The sequence below is a fragment of the Ostrea edulis genome, chromosome 8 (genome assembly GCF_947568905.1).
Source record: "Ostrea edulis chromosome 8, xbOstEdul1.1, whole genome shotgun sequence".
NCBI lineage: Eukaryota > Metazoa > Mollusca > Bivalvia > Ostreida > Ostreidae > Ostrea > Ostrea edulis.
In genome coordinates this window covers 75,818,232-75,844,402 of record NC_079171.1, presented here as the reverse complement: position 1 = coordinate 75,844,402, position 26,171 = coordinate 75,818,232, and the positions used below count along the sequence as shown (strand labels likewise).

General features: G+C 35.5%; 1 protein-coding gene across 4 annotated transcripts in view; it reads left to right on the top strand.

Annotated features, from left to right (window-relative positions):
- The window catches only part of LOC125667404 (alpha-mannosidase 2x-like), a 78,486-nt gene that overhangs the window by 34,160 nt on the left and 18,155 nt on the right, over nucleotides 1-26,171 (top strand). For all 4 annotated transcript variants that reach the window (XM_056146725.1, XM_056146726.1, XM_056146728.1 and 1 more), the window contains 7 exons: nucleotides 8,556-8,733; nucleotides 10,860-11,062; nucleotides 16,772-16,954; nucleotides 18,512-18,617; nucleotides 19,156-19,223; nucleotides 22,767-22,932; nucleotides 24,572-24,696. In XM_056146725.1, coding sequence (XP_056002700.1) covers nucleotides 8,556-8,733; nucleotides 10,860-11,062; nucleotides 16,772-16,954; nucleotides 18,512-18,617; nucleotides 19,156-19,223; nucleotides 22,767-22,932; nucleotides 24,572-24,696 — 1,029 coding nt within the window. The remainder of the gene's footprint in view (nucleotides 1-8,555; nucleotides 8,734-10,859; nucleotides 11,063-16,771; nucleotides 16,955-18,511; nucleotides 18,618-19,155; nucleotides 19,224-22,766; nucleotides 22,933-24,571; nucleotides 24,697-26,171) is intronic.

Sequence of the window (26,171 nt, the reverse complement as noted above, 5' to 3'; positions counted from 1 at the left end):
CACACACAGATAAACATCACACACACAGATAAACATCACACAGAGATAAACATTACAAACACAGATAAACATCACACACACAGATAAACATCACACACACAGATAAACATCACACACACAGATAAACATCACACAGAGATAAACATTACACACACAGATAAAAATCACACACACAGATAAACATCACACACACAGATAAACATCACACACACAGATAAACATTACACACACACACACACACAGATAAACATCACACACACAGATAAACATCACACACACAGATAAACATCACACACACAGATAAACATCACACACAGATAAACATCACACACACAGATAAACATCACACACACAGATAAACATCACACACACAGATAAACATCACACACACAGATAAACATCACACACACAGATAAACATCACACACAGATAAACATCACACACACAGATAAACATCACACACAGAGATAAACATCACACACAGATAAACATCACACACAGTTAAACATCACACACACACAGATAAACATCACACAGAGATAAACATCACACACACAGATAAACATCACACACAGTTAAACATCACACACAGATAAACATCACACACACAGATAAACATCACACACACAGAGAAACATCACACACACAGATAAACATCACACACACAGATAAACATCACACACACAGATAAACATCACACACACAGATAAACATCACACACACAGATAAACATCACACACACAGATAAACATCACACACACAGATAAACATCACACACACAGATAAACATCACACACACAGATAAACATCACACACACAGATAAACATCACACACACAGATAAACATCACACACACAGATAAACATCACACACAGATAAACATCACACACACAGATAAACATCACACACACAGAGATAAACATCACACACACAGAGATAAACATCACACAGAGATAAACATCACACACACAGATAAACATCACACACACAGATAAACATCACACACACAGATAAACATCACACACACAGATAAACATCACACACAGATAAACATTACACACACAGATAAACATCACACACACAGATACACATCACACACACAGATAAACATCACACACACAGATAAACATCACACACACAGATAAACATCACACACACAGATAAACATCACACACACAGATAAACATCACACACACAGATAAACATCACACACACAGATAAACATCACACACACAGATAAACATCACACACACACAGATAAACATCACACACACACAGATAAACATCACACACACACAGATAAACATCACACACACACAGATAAACATCACACACACACAGATAAACATCACACACACACAGATAAACATCACACACACACACAGATAAACATCACACACACACAGATAAACATCACACACACACAGATAAACATCACACACACACAGATAAACATCACACACACAGATAAACATCACACACACAGATAAACATCACACACACAGATAAACATCACACACACACACACACACACAGATAAACATCACACACAGATAAACATTACACACACAGATAAACATCACACACACAGATAAACATCACACACACAGATAAACATCACACACAGATAAACATCACACACATTTAAACATCACACACAGATAAACATCACACACAGTTAAACATCACACACACAGATAAACATCACACACAGATAAACATCACACACACAGTTAAACATCACACACACAGATAAACATCACACAGAGATAAACATCACACACACAGATAAACATCACACACACAGATAAACATCACACACACAGATAAACATCACACACAGATAAACATCACACACACAGATAAACATCACACACACAGATAAACATCACACACAGATAAACATCACACACACAGATAAACATCACACACAGATAAACATCACACACACAGTTAAACATCACACACACACAGTTAAACATCACACACACAGATAAACATCACACACACACAGATAAACATCACACACACAGAGATAAACATCACACACACAGATAAACATCACACACACAGTTAAACATCACACACAGGTAAACATCAATGACAGATAAACATCACACACACAGATAAACATCACACACAGATAAATATCACACACACAGATAAACATCACACACAGATAAACATCACACACACAGATAAACATCACACACAGATAAACATCACACACACAGTTAAACATCACACACAGTTAAACATCACACACACAGTTAAACATCACACACAGTTAAACATCACACACACAGATAAACATCACACACACAGATAAACATCACACACACAGATAAACATCACACACAGATAAACATCACACACAGATAAACATCACACACACAGATAAACATCACACACAGATAAACATCACACACACAGATAAACATCACACACAGAGATAAACATCACACACAGAGATAAACATCACACACAGTTAAACATCACACACACACAGATAAACATCACACAGAGATAAACATCACACACACAGATAAACATCACACACAGTTACACATCACACACAGATAAACATCACACACACAGATAAACATCACACACACAGATAAACATCACACACAGATAAACATCACACACACAGATAAACATCACACACACAGATAAACATCACACACACAGATAAACATCACACACACAGATAAACATCACACACACAGATAAACATCACACACACAGATAAACATCACACACACAGATAAACATCACACACACAGATAAACATCACACACACAGATAAACATCACACACACAGATAAACATCACACACACAGATAAACATCACACACAGATAAACATCACACACACAGATAAACATCACACACACAGATAAACATCACACACACAGATAAACATCACACACAGATAAACATCACACACACAGATAAACATCACACACACAGAGATAAACATCACACACACAGAGATAAACATCACACACACAGAGATAAACATCACACACACAGAGATAAACATCACACAGAGATAAACATCACACACACAGATAAACATCACACACACAGATAAACATCACACACACAGATAAACATCACACACACAGATAAACATCACACACACAGATAAACATCACACACAGATAAACATTACACACACAGTTAAACATCACACACACAGATACACATCACACACACAGATAAACATCACACACACAGATAAACATCACACACACAGATAAACATCACACACACAGATAAACATCACACACACAGATAAACATCACACACACAGATAAACATCACACACACACAGATAAACATCACACACACACAGATAAACATCACACACACACAGATAAACATCACACACACACAGATAAACATCACACACACACAGATAAACATCACACACACACAGATAAACATCACACACACACAGATAAACATCACACACACAGATAAACATCACACACACAGATAAACATCACACACACACACACACACACACACACACACACACAGATAAACATCACACACAGATAAACATTACACACACAGATAAACATTACACACACAGATAAACATCACACACAGATAAACATTACACACACAGATAAACATTACACACACAGATAAACATCACACACAGATAAACATCACACAGAGATAAACATCACACACACAGATAAACATCACACACACAGATAAACATCACACACACAGATAAACATCACACAGACAGTTAAACATCACACACACACACACACACACACACACACACACACACACACACACACACACACACACACACACACACACACACACACAGATAAACATCACACACACAGATAAACATCACACACACACAGATAAACATCACACACACAGATAAACATCACACACACAGATAAACATCACACACACAGATAAACATCACACACAGATAAACATCACACACACAGATAAACATCACACACACAGATAAACATCACACACACAGATAAACATCACACACAGTTAAACATCACACACACAGATAAACATCACACACACAGATAAACATCACACACACAGATAAACATCACACACACAGATAAACATCACACACACACAGATAAACATCACACACAGATAAACATTACACACACAGATAAACATCACACACACAGATAAACATTACACACAGATAAACATCACACACACAGATAAACATCACACACACACAGATAAACATCACACACACACAGATAAACATCACACACACAGATAAACATCACACACACAGATAAACATTACACACAGATAAACATCACACACACAGTTAAACATCACACACAGATAAACATCACACACACAGATAAACATCACACACACAGATAAACATCACACACACACACACAGATAAACATCACACACAGATAAACATCACACACACAGATAAACATCACACACACAGATAAACATCACACACACAGATAAACATCACACACAGATAAACATCACACACACAGATAAACATCACACACACAGATAAACATCACACACACAGATAAACATCACACACAGATAAACATCACACACACAGATAAACATCACACACACAGATAAACATCACACACACAGATAAACATCACACACACAGATAAACATCACACACACAGATAAACATCACACACACACACACACACACACACACACACACACAGATAAACATCACACACAGATAAACATTACACACACAGATAAACATCACACACACAGATAAACATTACACACAGATAAACATCACACACACAGATAAACATCACACACACAGATAAACATCACACACACAGATAAACATCACACACACAGATAAACATCACACACACAGATAAACATCACACACACAGATAAACATTACACACAGATAAACATCACACACACAGTTAAACATCACACACAGATAAACATCACACACACAGATAAACATCACACACACAGATAAACATCACACACACAGATAAACATCACACACACAGATAAACATCACACACAGTTAAACATCACACACAGATACTCACACACACAGATAAACATCACACACACAGATAAACATCACACACAGATAAACATCACACACACAGATAAACATCACACACACAGATAAACATCACACACAGATAAACATCACACACACAGTTAAACATCACACACGCAGTTAAACATCACACACACAGATAAACATCACACACACAGATAAACATCGCACACACAGATAAACATCACACACAGATAAACATCACACACAGATAAACATCACACACACAGATAAACATCACACACAGATAAACATCACACACACAGATAAACATCACACACAGATAAACATCACACACACACAGATAAACATCACACACAGATAAACATCACACACACAGATAAACATCGCACACACAGGTACAGTACCCACAACGTTATTCTTGACATGATAAACGATAGAACACGATGCACGCACGATAGGATAGGATACATGCACGATATGATAGGATACATGCACGATATGATAGGATACACGCACGATACGATAGATACACGATAAACCTGATAAACGCAAAACCTGATATACGATCTTCACGATAGACCTGATAAACGCAAAACATGATAAACGATCTTCACGATAAACGGAACACCTGATAGAAATGTTGTAAATTTAGAAGCAATTTAGGCAGAACGAAATTTTGATACCTTGATAATAATACTGAAGGATTTCAATATTCATTATAGACCTAAATCTTATAATTTCTTTAATACATGGTCGTACTTAAAAAAAAACCCAATTTTTAATTCAATTTTTTATGCCATCACTGCTAAAATTAGAAAACTAAACTATATATGGTTTTTAATTCATTATTTGATATCTATATGAATTTTCTCAGCCAATGATTCTGAAATTATATTGTCACCTAATGTTTAATATATAAATTACACAGGGAATTAACTAAATATAATATAATATAGTAATATCATGCTTCAGTAGCTCTCTTATTCTAATGTCTATTATCTTGAATGTGACATAAAGCCAGGTAGTATTTTGTGTGTAGCGAGGAGGGGGTTATTTTGTGTGTAGCGAGGAGGGGGTTATTTTGTGTGTAGCGAGGAGGGGGTTATTTTGTGTGTATTGAGGAGGGGGTTATTTTGTGTGTAGCGAGGAGGGGGTTATTTTGTGTGTAGCGAGGAGGGGGTTATTTTGTGTGTAGCGAGGAGGGGGTTATTTTGTGTGTAGCGAGGAGGGGGTTATTTTGCATCAAGCTCTAAGTTCACCAGTCATTCAACAATTACACTTATTTTCATCATGACTGTTTTAAAAACAATCCACTGCACTGCACCAAATCTTCATACGTTAGATATTTCTACACTATGAGTGATAATTGATAGCCATAAGTAATTGGAACATATGTATTTGAATTGATGTCATAATAACAAAAAATAAATAAACTATGGGGGAAAAAATAAACAAAACCCGGCTTTTTTGAAATTTGCAATTTTGAAACGCTTAAAAATATTTTGTGTTTAGTATGTAAAAAAAAATTCAAATAATCATCAAAACCGGCATTAATTTCCAGTATCTACCCGTATGACTATTGGTACATGTACATGTACAAAGTACAAGTAACAAAAAAAAACACAACGGCAACAACTGAGTCGTGCCGAGTTGTGCAGACTTTTGGGAGATGCAACGCCATTTCACCAATTCACCCTTTTAAAACTTAATCTTCTAAATGTGTGAAATACAACGTCCCTGAGAATGTTTGCAGTCAAAACACGGCTGATGCACAGACGCGCACAACTTCAGTAATGGTTATGTAAATAGAACACAGGTGGGAAAAATCTGAAGAAAAAGAGCCTTTATTAAAATACATGTATATGTAATAAACAATGTAATTTACTGATTTTTCCTTTCAAATCGGAACTTCCTATTTCTCTGTTAGTGTTAATTACAAAAAAAAAAAAAATTCTAGACAAGCAAATGTTTATGAACTTCAGATGAAGGAGCTTTCAGATTTACTGTCCCCGGTTTGCTCGGCAAACCACTGCCTACTTTTCATACTACTTAGAATGAAATTGTTATAAATTTTCACCCTCTCCAGACAGACAAATAGCTCTTCTTCTGCCTTAAAATCAAGAGATTTATGTTCTCCTTTAAATATACTGTCTTTTCTTGATTCCTAAAAATAGCTTCTATAACAAAACGAATAAAACGTTCGAAATGTATCGTACTTTTCCATTAGATTTAATATACAATCCCGATAGTTTCCGAAGCTACACGATAAACGATATTCACGATAAATGGAAAACATGATACAGGCAAAACACGATACACGATAGACCTGATAAACGCAAAACACGATAGAAAACGGAAAACCTGATAAACGCAAAACACGATACGATAGGATACACGCACGATACGATAGGATACACGCACGATACGATAGGATACACGCACGATAGAACACGATAGGATACACGCACGATAGAACACGATAGGATACACGCACGATAGAACACGATAGGATACACGCACGATAGAACACGATAGGATACACGCACGATAGAACACGATAGGATACACGCACGATAGAACACGATAGGATACACGCACGATAGAACACGATAGGATACACGCACGATAGAACACGATAGGATACACGCACGATAGAACACGATAGGATACACGCACGATAGAACACGATAGGAATGTCAACGTTGCGGGTACTGTAAACATCACAGACAGGTAAACATCAGACAGGTAAACAACACAGACAGGTAAACAACACAGACAGGTAAACAACACAGACAGGTAAACAACACAGACAGGTAAACATCACAGACAGGTAAACAACACAGAGTAAATACTGATTTTTTTCTCTGCTTTAAAGTGGAATTCTGCTTTTCAGATTGGAAAGAATGCATTCTCTATATAACAATTCTCTAGGTTCATTATATTTCACCATTTACGAATCTTATTTTCTGGTCAGGAATATCTGGTTTTGACTTTAAATTTTACATAGCTGTGAATTTTTCTTCATTAAATTTTTCTCGTTGATTGGTTGAATCGTTTCGATATCGCCCAATCAGCAGAATGTACACCGACGGTAAACACGTGGTCCGTACAAAAATGTTCGCAAAAGTAGTACAAGAGACAACAGAGATGTTCGGCCATTGATAAGGTCCAGCTTTTAAAGAACCCTTTATTCGAGTGTTGATAGATTGCATTGGACCTTTGCCTAAGACTAGACCAGGGAACCGGGTACTTAGTACTATTTAAAATTGTCAATTTTATAAACGGTTAAAACCTCAAAATTGGTTCACAGAATTCAGTTTTGAAAAGCTTCTTAAGTCAAAATATCCATTTTCGGCCGGGGATATCCTGCTGGGGGAGGACCCCTGCCACTTTTTTTTGCCTTTCTGCAGAATCATATGCAGACAGGTAAACCTCAATGACATTTTCCCTGGTGACTGATCAGTGATATTGACTATTTCGTTCAGGGCTGCCATGCTTATTGACCAGTACAAGAAGAAGGCATCCTTGTATCGTAGTAATGCTCTCTTTATCCCTCTGGGTGATGATTTCCGCTACGACAAGGCAGACGAGTGTGACAAACAGTTTAACAATTACCAGAAAATCTTCGATTACCTCGACAAGAACCCACAACTTGGAGTCAAGGTGAGTGAAGATACGATAGGCATTTATCGGAAAGTTTCTAAATATAGTTCTGGAGTCGAGTTGAGTGTCTGTATAGATATGTAAAATCGGAAAAAATCTTATAACCCCCCCCCCTCCCCCCCCCGCCCCCCCCCCCCTCCCGCCCAATCTCAGGTCCAGGTAAGTTGTTGGCTATTGGAATTTAGTGCGATTGCTAGCCAGGTCAACAGGGGATGCTTACTCCTCCTAAGCACCTGATCCCACCTCTGGTGTGTCCAGGGGTCCGTGTTTGCCCAACCATCTATTTTGTATTGCTTGTAGGAGTTATGAGATTGATCACTGTTCGTTATCTTCACCTTGCTGTTAGCCAATGAACTTTTAGGGAGCTTGAAGCTTTCATGTGCTGATAATTTCACTTAAGGTAATTCCACCCCTCCAGAATGATAGGTTCAATCTTATGATTATTTGATTGTTGATTCTAGTAACAAATAAAAATGATAAAATAAGTATATTGCTGTATTAATAATTCTTTTTTTTGTTGATCAATTAGCACACATATACCTGTTATCAACGTCAGAAAATTGCCATTTTCTTTAAACAGCATTATCAAAATTTCACAAAAATTCTTGGGTTAAAATGATATAATAGTATCCATACCGATTTCATGAAACTGTTTCTTTAATATTTTGAAACATATAATTGATTATTCATTATAACTTAAGACTGTTTTATGGTCAACAAGATTTTTAACAATAACTATTGAAAAAGACTCCAGCAAAAGTTATTTTCCTGTCATGCATAACATTTATCTCATTAAGTCATTGACTTTATGAAATTTTATGATGTCACAGGAGGGTGGAACTACGTTAAGGTAAATTTATATGCAGTATGCTTGTCTTCATGTAAACAGTGAAAAAAGAAAAAAAGCTATTTTAAGGTCTTGATCTCGAGGGCCTGGGTTTTTCCCAATTGGTAAAAATAGCAATATTTACTTGAAATTGGGAAAAAATATTCCGTAGAAAGAAATAGGGAGAAAAGCATATCATATTACTACAGTGTGATTGGACTCCTTCTGACTTTCAATTTGGTCAAAGCTGACCTCACTCAAATAATCAGAGGCAAAACATTAAGTTTGCTTACCAATTTTGAAGCAAAAATTATAATATGTTGGTCTGTGAAGAAGATTTTTGAACAAAAATGCTATCCTGCTTTGATTTGTTTTCATTGTTTGGGGATTTAAAAGCAGAAATTGGGAAAAATACCTTCTTTTTAGCATTGGGAATGGGGCCTTATTTCAGCCGCCTACAGAACCTAAAAAAATCCCTGAAAAGTTTGTTCTACTTGGTTCAGTGCTTTGCTGTTTAAATGGTTTAGTGCTTTCCTGTATAATGGTTTAGTGCTTTGCTGTTTAAATGGTTTAGTGCTTTCCTGTTTAAATAGTTTAGTGCTTTCTATATTATGTACAGTCAGGGCCGTCAGGCAAACACGTTATTAGAAAAAATAATGCATGCAAGTTATCGTTTTGTCACAAAGAGTTACCTTTCTTTGCTCCTGTTCTTCATTAGATACCGCATGGTTCTCTTCATAGCTCAAACAGGTTATTTTTAGTTAAGTTGTTTATGTTATTTTATGTCAACCTCTCTCACACCACATGCACCACAGATTTTCTCTTGTGCACCAAGAGAAAATCCGCATGTTTCTTCTATTCAAAACCTAGCTTAATTCAGGAAAAGTATTTAAAGTCTTCGGAGAAGTGGGAAACATTGTTAATTTGTCAATAAAATTTTTGCCCCATGTAAAATTCTACTGAGCTCTGTCTGTTGCACGCCGCCATTAAAAATTGTCGATCGGAGTCTACGCACTACATCTTGTACATCCTGGAATCCCAGAATGCAATATATGTATGAGTGGGAAATACAAAACATCGAAGATTTTAGATGAAATCAATGATCATGTAAGATCGAAAAAAAACCCAAAAAACAACAGTAATGTTTTTATATTTTTGAAAACTGTAAAAGTTAAATACGTAAAATATCTCCTTGACGTTATTTTTTAAATATATTGTTTGCACTAGCTATGGTCCTGACTGATGTAGGTCCTATTTGAATGTTTTCGTCTATGTACTTATAAATTACTATGTTTTGTAGGCCCAGTTTGGCACACTGTCGGAATACTTCAATAAGCTTCACGAGTTGACGGGATCGACTCCGGACAGCAAACCAGAGGACTATCCAGTACTGACCGGTGATTTCTTCACCTACGCCGATAAAGATGACCATTTCTGGTCCGGCTACTACACCACACGTCCATTCCAGAAACAAATGGACAGGCACATAGAAACTAGCTTAAGGTAATGTACCGTCACATAGAAACTAACTTAATAAGATAATGTACCGTCACATAGAAACTAACTTAAGATAATGTATCGTCACATAGAAACTAACTTAATAAGATAATGTACCGTCACATAGAAACTAACTTAATAAGATAATGTACCGTCACACAGAAACTATCTTAATAAGATAATGTACCGTCACATAGAAACTAGCTTAAGATAATGTATCGTCACATAGAAACTAACTTAATAAGATAATGTACCGTCACATAGAAACTAACTTAATAAGATAATGTACCGTCACACAGAAACTATCTTAATAAGATAATGTACCGTCACACAGAAACTAACTTAAGATAATGTACCGTCACACAGAAACTAACTTAATAAGATAATGTACCGTCACATAGAAACTAACTTAATAAGATAATGTACCGTCACACAGAAACTAACTTAATAAGATAATGTACCGTCACATAGAAACTAACTTAATAAGATAATGTACCGTCACATAGAAACTAACTTAATAAGATAATGTACCGTCACACAGAAACTAACTTAATAAGATAATGTACCGTCACATAGAAACTAACTTAATAAGATAATGTACCGTCACATAGAAACTAACTTAATAAGATAATGTACCGTCACATAGAAACTAACTTAATAAGATAATGTACCGTCACACAGAAACTAACTTAATAAGATAATGTACCGTCACATAGAAACTAACTTAATATAATGTACCGTCACATAGAAACTAACTTAATAAGATAATGTACCGTCACACAGAAACTAACTTAATAAGATAATGTACCGTCACACAGAAACTAACTTAATATAATGTACCGTCACACAGAAACTAACTTAATAAGATAATGTACCGTCACATAGAAACTAACTTAATATAATGTACCGTCACATAGAAACTAACTTAATAAGATAATGTACCGTCACATAGAAACTAACTTAAGATAATGTACCGTCACATAGAAACTAACTTAATAAGATAATGTACCGTCACATAGAAACTAACTTAATAAGATAATGTACCGTCACATAGAAACTAACTTAAGATAATGTACCGTCACACAGAAACTAACTTAAGATAATGTACCGTCACATAGAAACTAACTTAAGATAATGTACCGTCACATAGAAACTAACTTAAGGTAATGTACCGTCACATAGAAACTAACTTAATAAGATAATGTACCGTCACATAGAAACTAACTTAAGATAATGTACCGTCACACAGAAACTAACTTAAGGTAATGTACCGTCACATAGAAACTAACTTAATAAGATAATGTACCGTCACATAGAAACTAACTTAATAAGATAATGTACTGTCACACAGAAACTAACTTAATAAGATAATGTACCGTCACATAGAAACTAACTTAAGATAATGTACTGTCACACAGAAACTAACTTAATATAATGTACCGTCACATAGAAACTAACTTAATAAGATAATGTACCGTCACATAGAAACTAACTTAAGATAATGTACCGTCACATAGAAACTAACTTAAGATAATGTACCGTCACATAGAAACTAACTTAATAAGATAATGTACCGTCACATAGAAACTAACTTAATAAGATAATGTACCGTCACATAGAAACTAACTTAATAAGATAATGTACCGTCACATAGAAACTAACTTAATAAGATAATGTACCGTCACATAGAAACTAACTTAATAAGATAATGTACCGTCACATAGAAACTAACTTAATAAGATAATGTACCGTCACATAGAAACTAACTTAATAAGATAATGTACCGTCACATAGAAACTAACTTAATAAGATAATGTACCGTCACACAGAAACTAACTTAATAAGATAATGTACCGTCACATAGAAACTAACTTAATAATATAATGTACCGTCACACAGAAACTAACTTAATAAGATAATGTACCGTCACATAGAAACTAACTTAATATAATGTACCGTCACACAGAAACTAACTTAAGATAATGTACCGTCACATAGAAACTAACTTAATAAGATAATGTACCGTCACATAGAAACTAACTTAATAAGATAATGTACCGTCACATAGAAACTAACTTAATAAGATAATGTACCGTCACATAGAAACTAACTTAATATAATGTACCGTCACACAGAAACTAACTTAAGATAATGTACCGTCACATAGAAACTAACTTAATAAGATAATGTACCGTCACATAGAAACTAACTTAATAAGATAATGTACCGTCACATAGAAACTAACTTAATAAGATAATGTACCGTCACATAGAAACTAACTTAATATAATGTACCGTCACACAGAAACTAACTTAAGATAATGTACCGTCACATAGAAACTAACTTAAGATAATGTACCGTCACATAGAAACTAACTTAATAAGATAATGTACCGTCACATAGAAACTAACTTAAGATAATGTACCGTCACATAGAAACTAACTTAATATAATGTACCGTCACATAGAAACTAACTTAATATAATGTACCGTCACATAGAAACTAACTTAAGATAATGTACCGTCACATAGAAACTAACTTAAGATAATGTACCGTCACATAGAAACTAACTTAAGATAATGTACCGTCACATAGAAACTAACTTAATATAATGTACCGTCACATAGAAACTAACTTAATAAGATAATGTACCGTCACATAGAAACTAACTTAATATAATGTACCGTCACATAGAAACTAACTTAAGATAATGTACCGTCACATAGAAACTAACTTAATAAGATAATGTACCGTCACATAGAAACTAACTTAATAAGATAATGTACCGTCACATAGAAACTAACTTAATAAGATAATGTACCGTCACATAGAAACTAACTTAATATAATGTACCGTCACATAGAAACTAACTTAATAAGATAATGTACCGTCACATAGAAACTAACTTAAGATAATGTACCGTCACATAGAAACTAACTTAATAAGATAATGTACCGTCACATAGAAACTAACTTAATAAGATAATGTACCGTCACATAGAAACTAACTTAAGATAATGTACCGTCACACAGAAACTAACTTAAGATAATGTACCGTCACATAGAAACTAACTTAAGATAATGTACCGTCACATAGAAACTAACTTAAGGTAATGTACCGTCACATAGAAACTAACTTAATAAGATAATGTACCGTCACATAGAAACTAACTTAAGATAATGTACCGTCACACAGAAACTAACTTAAGGTAATGTACCGTCACATAGAAACTAACTTAATAAGATAATGTACCGTCACATAGAAACTAACTTAATAAGATAATGTACTGTCACACAGAAACTAACTTAATAAGATAATGTACCGTCACATAGAAACTAACTTAAGATAATGTACTGTCACACAGAAACTAACTTAATATAATGTACCGTCACATAGAAACTAACTTAATAAGATAATGTACCGTCACATAGAAACTAACTTAAGATAATGTACCGTCACATAGAAACTAACTTAAGATAATGTACCGTCACATAGAAACTAACTTAATAAGATAATGTACCGTCACATAGAAACTAACTTAATAAGATAATGTACCGTCACATAGAAACTAACTTAATAAGATAATGTACCGTCACATAGAAACTAACTTAATAAGATAATGTACCGTCACATAGAAACTAACTTAATAAGATAATGTACCGTCACATAGAAACTAACTTAATAAGATAATGTACCGTCACATAGAAACTAACTTAATAAGATAATGTACCGTCACATAGAAACTAACTTAATAAGATAATGTACCGTCACACAGAAACTAACTTAATAAGATAATGTACCGTCACATAGAAACTAACTTAATAATATAATGTACCGTCACACAGAAACTAACTTAATAAGATAATGTACCGTCACATAGAAACTAACTTAATATAATGTACCGTCACACAGAAACTAACTTAAGATAATGTACCGTCACATAGAAACTAACTTAATATAATGTACCGTCACATAGAAACTAACTTAATAAGATAATGTACCGTCACATAGAAACTAACTTAATATAATGTACCGTCACACAGAAACTAACTTAAGATAATGTACCGTCACATAGAAACTAACTTAAGATAATGTACCGTCACATAGAAACTAACTTAATAAGATAATGTACCGTCACATAGAAACTAACTTAATATAATGTACCGTCACATAGAAACTAACTTAAGATAATGTACCGTCACATAGAAACTAACTTAAGATAATGTACCGTCACATAGAAACTAACTTAAGATAATGTACCGTCACATAGAAACTAACTTAATATAATGTACCGTCACATAGAAACTAACTTAATAAGATAATGTACCGTCACATAGAAACTAACTTAATATAATGTACCGTCACATAGAAACTAACTTAAGATAATGTACCGTCACATAGAAACTAACTTAATAAGATAATGTACCGTCACATAGAAACTAACTTAATATAATGTACCGTCACATAGAAACTAACTTAATAAGATAATGTACCGTCACATAGAAACTAGCTTAATATAATGTACCGTCACACAGAAACTAACTTAAGATAATGTACCGTCACATAGAAACTAACTTAATATAATGTACCGTCACATAGAAACTAACTTAAGATAATGTACCGTCACATAGAAACTAACTTAAGATAATGTACCGTCACATAGAAACTAACTTAAGATAATGTACCGTCACATAGAAACTAACTTAAGATAATGTACCGTCACATAGAAACTAACTTAATAAGATAATGTACCGTCACATAGAAACTAACTTAAGATAATGTACCGTCACACAGAAACTAACTTAAGATAATGTACCGTCACATAGAAACTAACTTAAGATAATGTACCGTCACATAGAAACTAACTTAAGATAATGTACCGTCACATAGAAACTAACTTAAGATAATGTACCGTCACATAGAAACTAACTTAATAAGATAATGTACCGTCACATAGAAACTAACTTAATAAGATAATGTACCGTCACATAGAAACTAACTTAATATAATGTACCGTCACACAGAAACTAACTTAATAAGATAATGTACCGTCACATAGAAACTAACTTAATAAGATAATGTACCGTCACACAGAAACTAACTTAAGATAATGTACCGTCACATAGAAACTAACTTAAGATAATGTACCGTCACATAGAAACTAACTTAATAAGATAATGTACCGTCACATAGAAACTAACTTAATAAGATAATGTACCGTCACACAGAAACTAACTTAAGATAATGTACCGTCACATAGAAACTAACTTAATAAGATAATGTACCGTCACATAGACACTAACTTAAGGTAATGTACCGTCACACAGAAACTAACTTAATAAGATAATGTACCGTCACATAGAAACTAACTTAAGATAATGTACCGTCACATAGAAACTAACTTAATAAGATAATGTACCGTCACATAGAAACTAACTTAATAAGATAATGTACCGTCACATAGAAACTAACTTAAGGTAGTATAAACTATGAGTCTGTTTCACATGTAAATGAGTTTCACTTTTTTATTTTTAAAGCTAAGTAGAGAAATTCATCTGCCCTCAACCATATAGTGGAAGTACATCCACCCTCAATCAGAAGACAGAAATTAATCTATCCTCAATCTGCACAGAAATTAATCTACCCATCATTATGACAGAGAAATCAATCATTCCTCCAGTATGACAGAAATTAATTTGCCCGCTATCATTACAGGTCAGCAGAGATAGCTCTGACACTTGCTGCCGTGTACCAGAAGAAGCACCGTCTGACTGGTTTCCCCGAGGATCAGATGATGCAGCTGTTGGTGGAGGCCAGGAGGAATCTGGGTCTGTTTCAGCACCACGATGGAATTACAGGCACGGCAAAGGACTTTGTGGTGGTGGACTATGGAGAGAGGTCAGAGACTTCCTGTCAATGATTGTTTCTGAGAGACTTCCTGTCAATGTTTGTGTCTGAGAGACTTCCTGTCAATGATTGTTTCTGAGAGACTTCCTGTCAATGTTTGTGTCTGAGAGACTTCCTGTCAGGGTTTGTTTCTGAGATACTTCCTGTCAATGTTTGTTTCTGAGAGACTTCCTGTCAGGGTTTGTTTCTGAGAGACTTCCTGTCAATGTTTGTTTGTGAGAGACTTCCTGTCAGGGTTTGTTTCTGAGAGACTTCCTGTCAATGTTTGTGAGAGACTTCCTGTCAATGTTTGTTTGTGAGAGACTTCCTGTCAATGTTTGTTTGTGAGAGACTTCCTGTCAGGGTTTGTTTGTGAGAGACTTCCTGTCAGGGTTTGTTTGTGAGAGACTTCCTGTCAATGTTTGTTTGTGAGAAACTTCCTGTCAATGTTTCTGAGAGACTTCCTGTCAGGGTTTGTTTGTGAGAAACTTCCTGTCAGGGTTTGTTTGTGAGAGACTTCCTGTCAATGTTTGTTTGTGAGAGACTTCCTGTCAGGGTTTGTTTGTGAGAGACTTCCTGTCAATGTTTGTTTGTGAGAGACTTCCTGTCAATGTTTGTTTTTGAGAGACTTCCTGTCAGGGTTTGTGTCTGAGAGACTTTCTGTCAGGGTTTGTGTCTGAGAGACTTCCTGTCAATGTTTGTGAGAGACTTCCTGTCAGGGTTTGTGTCTGAGAGACTTCCTGTCAATGTTTCTGAGAGACTTCCTGTCAATGTTTGTTTGTGAGAGACTTCCTGTCAGGGTTTGTTTGTGAGAGACTTCCTGTCAATGTTTGTTTGTGAGAGACTTCCTGTCAATGTTTGTTTGTGAGAGACTTCCTGTCAATGTTTGTTTGTGAGAGACTTCCTGTCAGGGTTTGTTTGTGAGAGACTTCCTGTCAATGTTTGTTTGTGAGAGACTTCCTGTCAATGTTTGTTTCTGAGAGACTTCCTGTCAGGGTTTGTGTCTGAGATACTTCCTGTCAGGGTTTGTGTCTGAGAGACTTCCTGTCAATGTTTGTGAGAGACTTCCTGTCAGGGTTTGTGTCTGAGAGACTTCCTGTCATTGTTTGTTTCTAAGAGACTTCCTGTCAGGGTTTGTGTCTGAGAGACTTCCTGTCAGGGTTTGTGTCTGAGAGACTTCCTGTCAATGTTTCTGAGAGACTTCCTGTCAATGTTTGTTTGTGAGAGACTTCCTGTCAATGTTTGTTTGTGAGAGACTTCCTGTCAGGGTTTGTTTGTGAGAGACTTCCTGTCAATGTTTGTTTGTGAGAAACTTCCTGTCAATGTTTCTGAGAGACTTCCTGTCAGGGTTTGTTTGTGAGAAACTTCCTGTCAGGGTTTGTTTGTGAGAAACTTCCTGTCAATGTTGGTTTCTGAGATTCTTGTCACATGTTTTTTGGGGTTCTATATGTATAAATGTATCTGTGAACTTTAACATTGTAGACTTCTGAAGGTGAACTTTAACATTGTAGACTTCTGAAGGTGAACTTTAACATTGTAGACTTCTGAAGGTGAACTTTAACATTGTAGACTTCTGAAGGCGGAGAACAACTGCAGAACAGTTACTGCTGAAGCTGTATCCTTCATCTCTATGGCAACCAAAAGTGATTACAAACAAAACCGATTCTTTGACATAGTAAGCCAATTTCCTAACTCTTGTGTCATTAAGTAAATTTATCAGAAAATGGAAATGGTGGACCTTCAATTTCTTTCCTAAGCTGAGGTACCAATTTAAATTATATTCCTTGTATTACTTTAATGATAGAATTGTCTAAATTCAGTTAAGCCGTTCTTGGCACCCTGATTTTGACTGTGGATAATTCCATTTACCTGATCAGGATATAGGGCTGACGGCAGGTGTGACCGGTCAACAGGGGATGCTTACTCCTCCTAGGCACCTGATACCACCTCTGTGTTTGCCCAACTATTTATTTTGTATTGCTTATAGGAGTTATGAGATTGATCGCTGTTTGGTATCTCCACCTTTCATAGAGCGTACTATCAGAGTCCCAAAATATTCAAATATTATTATAAAATATGTTTTAAGTTGCGTTTGAGATTGATCACTGTTCGTTATCTTCGCCTTGCATATAATTGATTTCATTAATTAATGTTTTGGGGTAATTTGACCCTGTCTTTCAGTACTTTGATTTAATGTTTTGGTGTAATTCTAGGATGAAACCCGACCAACTCATGTCTCGCTTATAAAAAGGAATGTGTTGCAAGTCTCCTCAGAACCAAGGTAATGTCACTTTACATCATGATAGCCAAATGTGCTACAAAACTTTAAACGGAATGATTCCTGATTTTTTTTTCAAATTTTGGTTTTTTTCACTTTTGTTGATCAAAATCTAAATGTGTTACAAAGCTGTAAGATATCATTAGCTAAGATGTCAGTAGTTAGAATATCAGAAGTTGAATACAATGCTCCCTCGATATATTGCCAACTTTTGTTCAAGATCAATTTTGGCAATTAAGCGGGGGTGGCAATATAACAAATTCACCGTTACAGATGATTTACTGAGCAGTAAAAAGAAATTCAATTCTGTAAATTTATTTGTTTTATACACCCGTGAAAGACAGGACATATTATGTCTCCCTCTCTTTCAGGGGGAGACATATTGTTTTTGGGAGTTGAACTATGTTCAATCTCCCTGGGTCATCACGCACTTTTCTGCGCAGTAATTTGTATTGATTTGTATAGTGGTCGTCAGCGGGGGTTCTGTGTCAGCTGATTTACTCCTAGGTAAATCAACATAAACTTTTATAAACATCCGCCATTAAATAATCCATGTAACTTTTCTGAATTAATCTAATTTTGATAATTGACATGTAAATAAATGCAATGATATTGTATTCAATTCAAAGATTTTGATCAAATTGATACTGATAGACATAGAAAAATAAAAGATAAGGTTAAAAATTGTCGTTTGTAACGCAGCGTCACCTATAAACATTGATAGGGAAACGAACGACAACTGCACACAAGCCCTATTGACACCGTTGCGCGAAATATCGAATATGGTGCGAAACCTCAGAAAATTTACAAGAAATAACTCTACAACATTGTGTATGTGTATATATTTGGTTTTTTTTTAATGTGATATAAAAAATGCTAGATGTTACATGTAGATTGAATTAAAACACGTCATTCCCAGTCAACAACTTTCGATTGGGATCGGAATACGAAATAAAATTTCTTATATCCGGTGGCAAAGTGAAACTGCTTCATGCTTCAAGTTATTGAATTACGTAGTAATTGCACGTTACACATTAGAGAACTGTTCCTTTTAATAAAGAAAGTCACAAAATAGATACAAAATGAGTGTACCTTATTCATTACTGTTACCGAGCTTTTGTCGACTATAATCTCGAAATGGCGTGTTTCGCTGCGCTTGATGACGGTAAGGTCCACATTTTCTACGTGAGTAGTGTGATATTTGTTTATGAATTTTTTGCGCATACATGGTATGTCTCGGCTAGGAATAATGGAAACTTTCTCACCTATGTATGTAAAGACATATTAATCTCTATTTTTAAAAATGTAGAACACTTTTATCAAATGACAATGTTTGAAAACGCTTAGAGCCCCGATGTCAGAATTTCCTTTTCCAAGACATCAATATGTCAAATTCATTATCCTTTTTGAATAGTATGTACCATATTTTGTACCAATTATCCATTTTGAATTCCCTATTACAATGGGATTTTGCTGCACTCTGTAATGTTTGAGTGGATGTCATGAGTGTGTGTCAAACAGAAATTTTAAGAGCATGGGATAAGGTGCTGCCATGTATTACTTCACTATCAAAGTTTAACCCAGTTGCCACAATGTTGAATTTATGCTGCAAAAAGGATTGGAAATTGCTCTGGTCAAAACACATTGTTTATTTGTCTACAGATGAAAGAGACATGAGGATTCTCCCTCACAAACTGAAAAAAAATAGTTATGGATCTTGTACATGTATAGTTTATTAATCACTATAGATTTCCAGCATCACAAGTCTGATTCCACTATATGCTTTCCATACTGTCAGGTTCATTCACCCCCTGTTTGAGCCACAGTATAATATCCCAAATACCTTGGCAATAAATAACATTATTTGACTAGTGTTTCATTTTTAGCGGAGTTGCGATGAAGTCGAACTCGGCTTATGATCTGATGAAGTGCCTTTGGGCGGGCAGGCGGGCACGCATCAACATTTCATTTCCGCACCATAGCTCTTGAGCAAATTATAGGATCTCATTCAAACTTAGATGGATTGTCACCCTCAGTAAGATGAGGAAGCCTATCGATTCTGGGGTCATTAGGTCAAAGGTCAAGGTCACTGGCTATAAATAGACTGAAATATGGAGAAAATTTTGTTTTCCGCACCATAGCTCTTGAACGAATTATAGGATCTCAATCAAACTTAGATCGATTAAGTAAGACAAGAAGCCTATCGATTCCGGGGTCACAAGGTCAAAGTCACAGTGGCTATAAATAGACTGAAATTTGGAGAAAATTTTGTTTTCTGCACTATAATTTTTTAACAAATTATAGGATCTCAATTAAACTTAGATGGATTATCGCCCTTGATGAGACAAAGAAGCCTATTGATTTTAGTCAAGGGTTAAAGGTCAAGGTCACAAAGGATTTAAGTCGGCTGAAATTTATGTTCGCAAAATTTTGCTCCCTGCTTGATAATTCTTGAAAACTTTTCTGCCGGTTCCCTCTATGCCCATTCCTTGCGCAACTCGGCTTGTGCATTTCCGATGCCCGACAATTTTTAATTTTTTTGCATTTCATTTATTTTGAGTTATTATACAATTATTTACCATTCCATTGATCCTCTACAGGACTGTAGTATACTCAGGTGACAGTTTAGCATATTGGACTACCTTTTCAAGTAATGAATCCTTAGAATTAGCTATAACTAGGATTAAACTTGAATGTATATATACAGGGGAAAAACTTCTTCATAACTGCAAGGCATTGATAACCATATTGATTTGAATGTTTGGGCCATAATATGTGGTCACATTTTTCATGAGAATATAAAGGAGTGAAATTCTAGAAAACAACAACACGACTTCAGTTACTCGAGGAGCGTTGTGCCCATGGGCCTTCCATTATCCATGTTTGCTGTTGTAACGCTTTGAAAAACAACAACAGTTGATTTGTATCTAAAATCATGATAATATTCAGCCATTTATCCCCCTACCCTTCCAGTACTATCTTTTCTAACTGAATTTCCACAATGTTCAACTCCCACGAGTACTTTAAGTACTTTGATTGTACTTTCCGTCCGTCTGTCGGTCACAAAGTCTTGTGCATGCTTCTCCTCCTATATTGGTTATCAGATAGACTGGAAACTTTGTACAGTGCTTCATTGCTATTTGTAGATGTGCATATTTTGGGGACAGGAGGATCCAATTATTTCCCTAAAAATTCTAGTGGATCTAAGAGGGGTGGAGGATGTAAGATAGTTTGTGAACAATTCTCCTCCCATGTGGCTTATCTGATAGATTTGAAAGAGCTTCCCTCGCTCGTTTTACCCTGAAAAAGTTCAACAGCGACTATTGCTTGCGTTTCTCTAACAAGTTGACTGATTATAAAATGGTCAAGGTCATCGGAACCATGTCTGGACACAGAACCGAAAAAAATTCGGAAATTCAGAGATAGACATATGGAAAATTTTGTGCCTTCAGGGTCCACCTGTGACACATCTTTTGCACCATACATAAAAAAAAAAACGCACCGTTTGGAATGAACACTGCATAGTAATCATTTGTGTTTTTTCAGTGCTGTGTTGCTGTACAATTCACTTACACATCCTAGACAGCAGGTGGTTAACCTTCATGTCAGTGACCCTAATGTAGAGGTCACAGATGCTCACGGCAAGGTCGTGACCTCTCAGACTGACCCATATTGGACGGAGCCCAGCATTATGTCTCAAGAGAGGTTTAAGGTACATCACCTTGGTAACATGAATGAAAGTAAATATCTCTAGTAACAATGTATAGTAATGTACACAGTGACTGGGTATGACAAGGCCAATTCAACTTCATTAGTAGATTATGGTCCAGGGTCACCAAAGCCTATGGGGCAGGTGGAAGGATTTAATTTTTTAATATTTATTTTCTGAGAAAAATATTAATAACAAACGAGTTTTTGTCAACAGAAGTGCATCATTTAATGCCAGATGGATATCAATCTATGCTTATTTCACAGACGAATTGAAGGTCAAGCTTTAATTTCAAACGCAAAAACATACGAAACTTCTTCAAAATAGGAAGAACATTGCTTCTTCCCTTTCATTTATGCCCGTGGGAACGTGTGAGAAATTAAGAAAACCATATTATCTATTTTCTTCACGAGGCTTTTCACATTGCTTTAACGGAAATGTAAATAATAAGGGTAAATACCGGAGTCGAAAATGAAAATATTCCGGAAATCGCAAGTTTCGCAAAATAAAAAAACATTTGGGGTGGGCTGATTGTTTAGGGGCGGGCGGGAATGATAATCTATCTATTAAGTTGGATTGGCCTAACTGCTAGATTGTAATTGTGTTATGTTGCAGGTAAGGGGGACTACGGTAAAAATCGGCTTTTACTCAGGGGTTTTAGGGAACAATTTTCAGTATCCGTAATATTTATGCCGGGGTAAGTTACACATGCTCTCATTGTGGTATGCCAATTTTATCTCGCCGCATGTTACAAGGCTTGATTTTATCTCGCTGTATTTCATGTCTCAAGACTTTATTTTTATCTCACCATGTCTCGTGCCACAAGACTTGATTTTTATCTCGCCATGTCTCACGGCACAAGACTTGATTTTTATCTCGCCATGTCTCACGGCACAAGACTTGATTTTTATCTCGCCATGTCTCACGGCACAAGACTTGATTTTTATCTCGCCATGTCTCACGGCACAAGACTTGATTTTTATCTCGCCATGTCTCACGGCACAAGACTTGATTTTTATCTCGCCATGTCTCACGGCACCAGACTTGATTTTTATCTCGCTATGTCTCATGTAACAAGACTTGATTTTATCAAACAGTGAAACAGTCTATTCGAAATTCAAACAAACAAAACCATTAGATCTGTTGTAGTTGTCTTTCTAAATCTGTTGTAGTTGTCTTTCATTCATTCTAAATCTGTTGTAGTTGTCATTCTAAATCTGTTGTAGTTGTCACTCTAAATCTGTTGTAGTTGTCTTTCATTCACTATAAATCTGTTGTAGGTGTCACTCTAAATCTGTTGTAGGTGTCATTCTAAATCTGTTGTAGTTGTCTTTCATTCACTATAAATCTGTTGTAGTTGTCATTCTAAATCTGTTGTAGTTGTCTTTAATTCACTATAAATCTGTTGTAGTTGTCATTCTAAATCTGTTGTAGTTGTCTTTCATTCACTATAAATCTGTTGTAGGTGTCACTCTAAATCTGTTGTAGTTGTCATTCTAAATCTGTTGTAGTTGTCTTTCATTCACTATAAATCTGTTGTAGTTGTCATTCTAAATCTGTTGTAGTTGTCTTTCATTCACTATAAATCTGTTGTAGGTGTCATTCTAAATCTGTTGTAGTTGTCATTCTAAATCTGTTGTAGTTGTCCTTCGTTGCTGAGGTGTCAGCTCTTGGAATTGCTCGATATCAGATCACAAAGAAAAGGAAAAATGTCCATCACAGTCTGGGTAAGGTCACCTACTACAACAGTGAGGGACCATCTGAAAAGTGAGTATTTACTGTCAATAAATACAACTGTAAGGGACCGTCTTAAAAGTAAGTATTCACTTTCAATAAGGCCATTTCAACTTTTAAATTAGTAGATTACCATCCAGGGTCACCAAAAAGTAAGGGTGGGGGCGGAAGGATTTTAGGGCTATTCCAGCAAAAAAAAATATGGAGGGGAGGGAAGGCACTTTAGGTTTTAAGACAGCCACCCATACAATTAAATTTTCCTCTGCTACCACCACCCATACAAATAGATTCTCCCCTGCCACCACCTCCCATACAAATAGAATTAAGAATTCAATACTGAAATCACCTGTATATTAAGATTTTCCTTTAAAGGTAGAGTTCAGTTTCAACAGGTTCATATTGGTCTTAATCCTATGTGTATGCAACTATTTTTAGATAAGCCAGAATTTGTTGTGATTTATATGAACAAATTACCCGAATTTAAATGAATTTTAACTACATTAATGTGAATAAGTATTCAAACATTGATATTGTAATTTGTGATCCATTCTCTAGCCAAACTCAAACTGTAATGTCATCTTAAGCATGTTGATTTTAATAGTTAACAGAAGGTTTGCTCATACCAAAATTATTGCACTACCGTAGTGGCCTAATGTTTAGCATTTGGTCTTTTAGCCGTGTTGTAGGTTCGAACCTTGCCCTTGACATAGGCCAATGTGTTAAAACAGGTTGTACATGTTGGTGTTTCAGACATGTGTGGCACATCACAAAGTTCTGAGAAAATTTTGGGCATTTTTTAAAAACTTTACATGACTGCAGATATCATTGCTTGAAAGACCTGACAATCACTGTCGAAGCCATTGGCTGATAAAAATGTGGAAACACGTTTCGGTGGGCTTATGGCTGCAACTTCTTTGTTAACTCGTACATATTTTTCTTCTCGTTCTCTTCCGAGTTAGCTAAAAATATCCCTTAATAGATCATATCTGGAGATGGTGTTACTTCTAATCATGTCATTCCAACAGAAAACATTTCGTTTTCATTTGTTCATTTATTATTGTTGTCATTTCTACACGTCAAGCTGAAACATTTAATAGAGTTATCTGTCCATTTATCAATCCTTTTTCGTACATAATGTAGGATGGCTCCGCTTTTCTTCTTCCTTTTCTTTTATGATAAAAGAAATTTCGCAACATGATACAGACTCTGTAATGTCTTCATTTTTAGCTCACCTGAGCTAAAAGCTCAAGTGAGCTTTTCTGATCACCCGTATTCCGGCGTCCGTCTGTCCGTCCATCTGTAAACTTTTAACATTTTTGATTTCTTCTCAAAAACCACTGGGCCAATTTCAACCAAAGTCGGCACAAAACATTCTTCGGTAAAGGGAATTTTAAATTGTTAACATAAAGGGCCAGGCCACCTTCCAAGGGGAGATAATCAAGAAAAGGTAAAAATAGGGTAGGGTCATTAAAAAATCTTCTTCTCAAGAACCACTGGGTCAGAAAAGA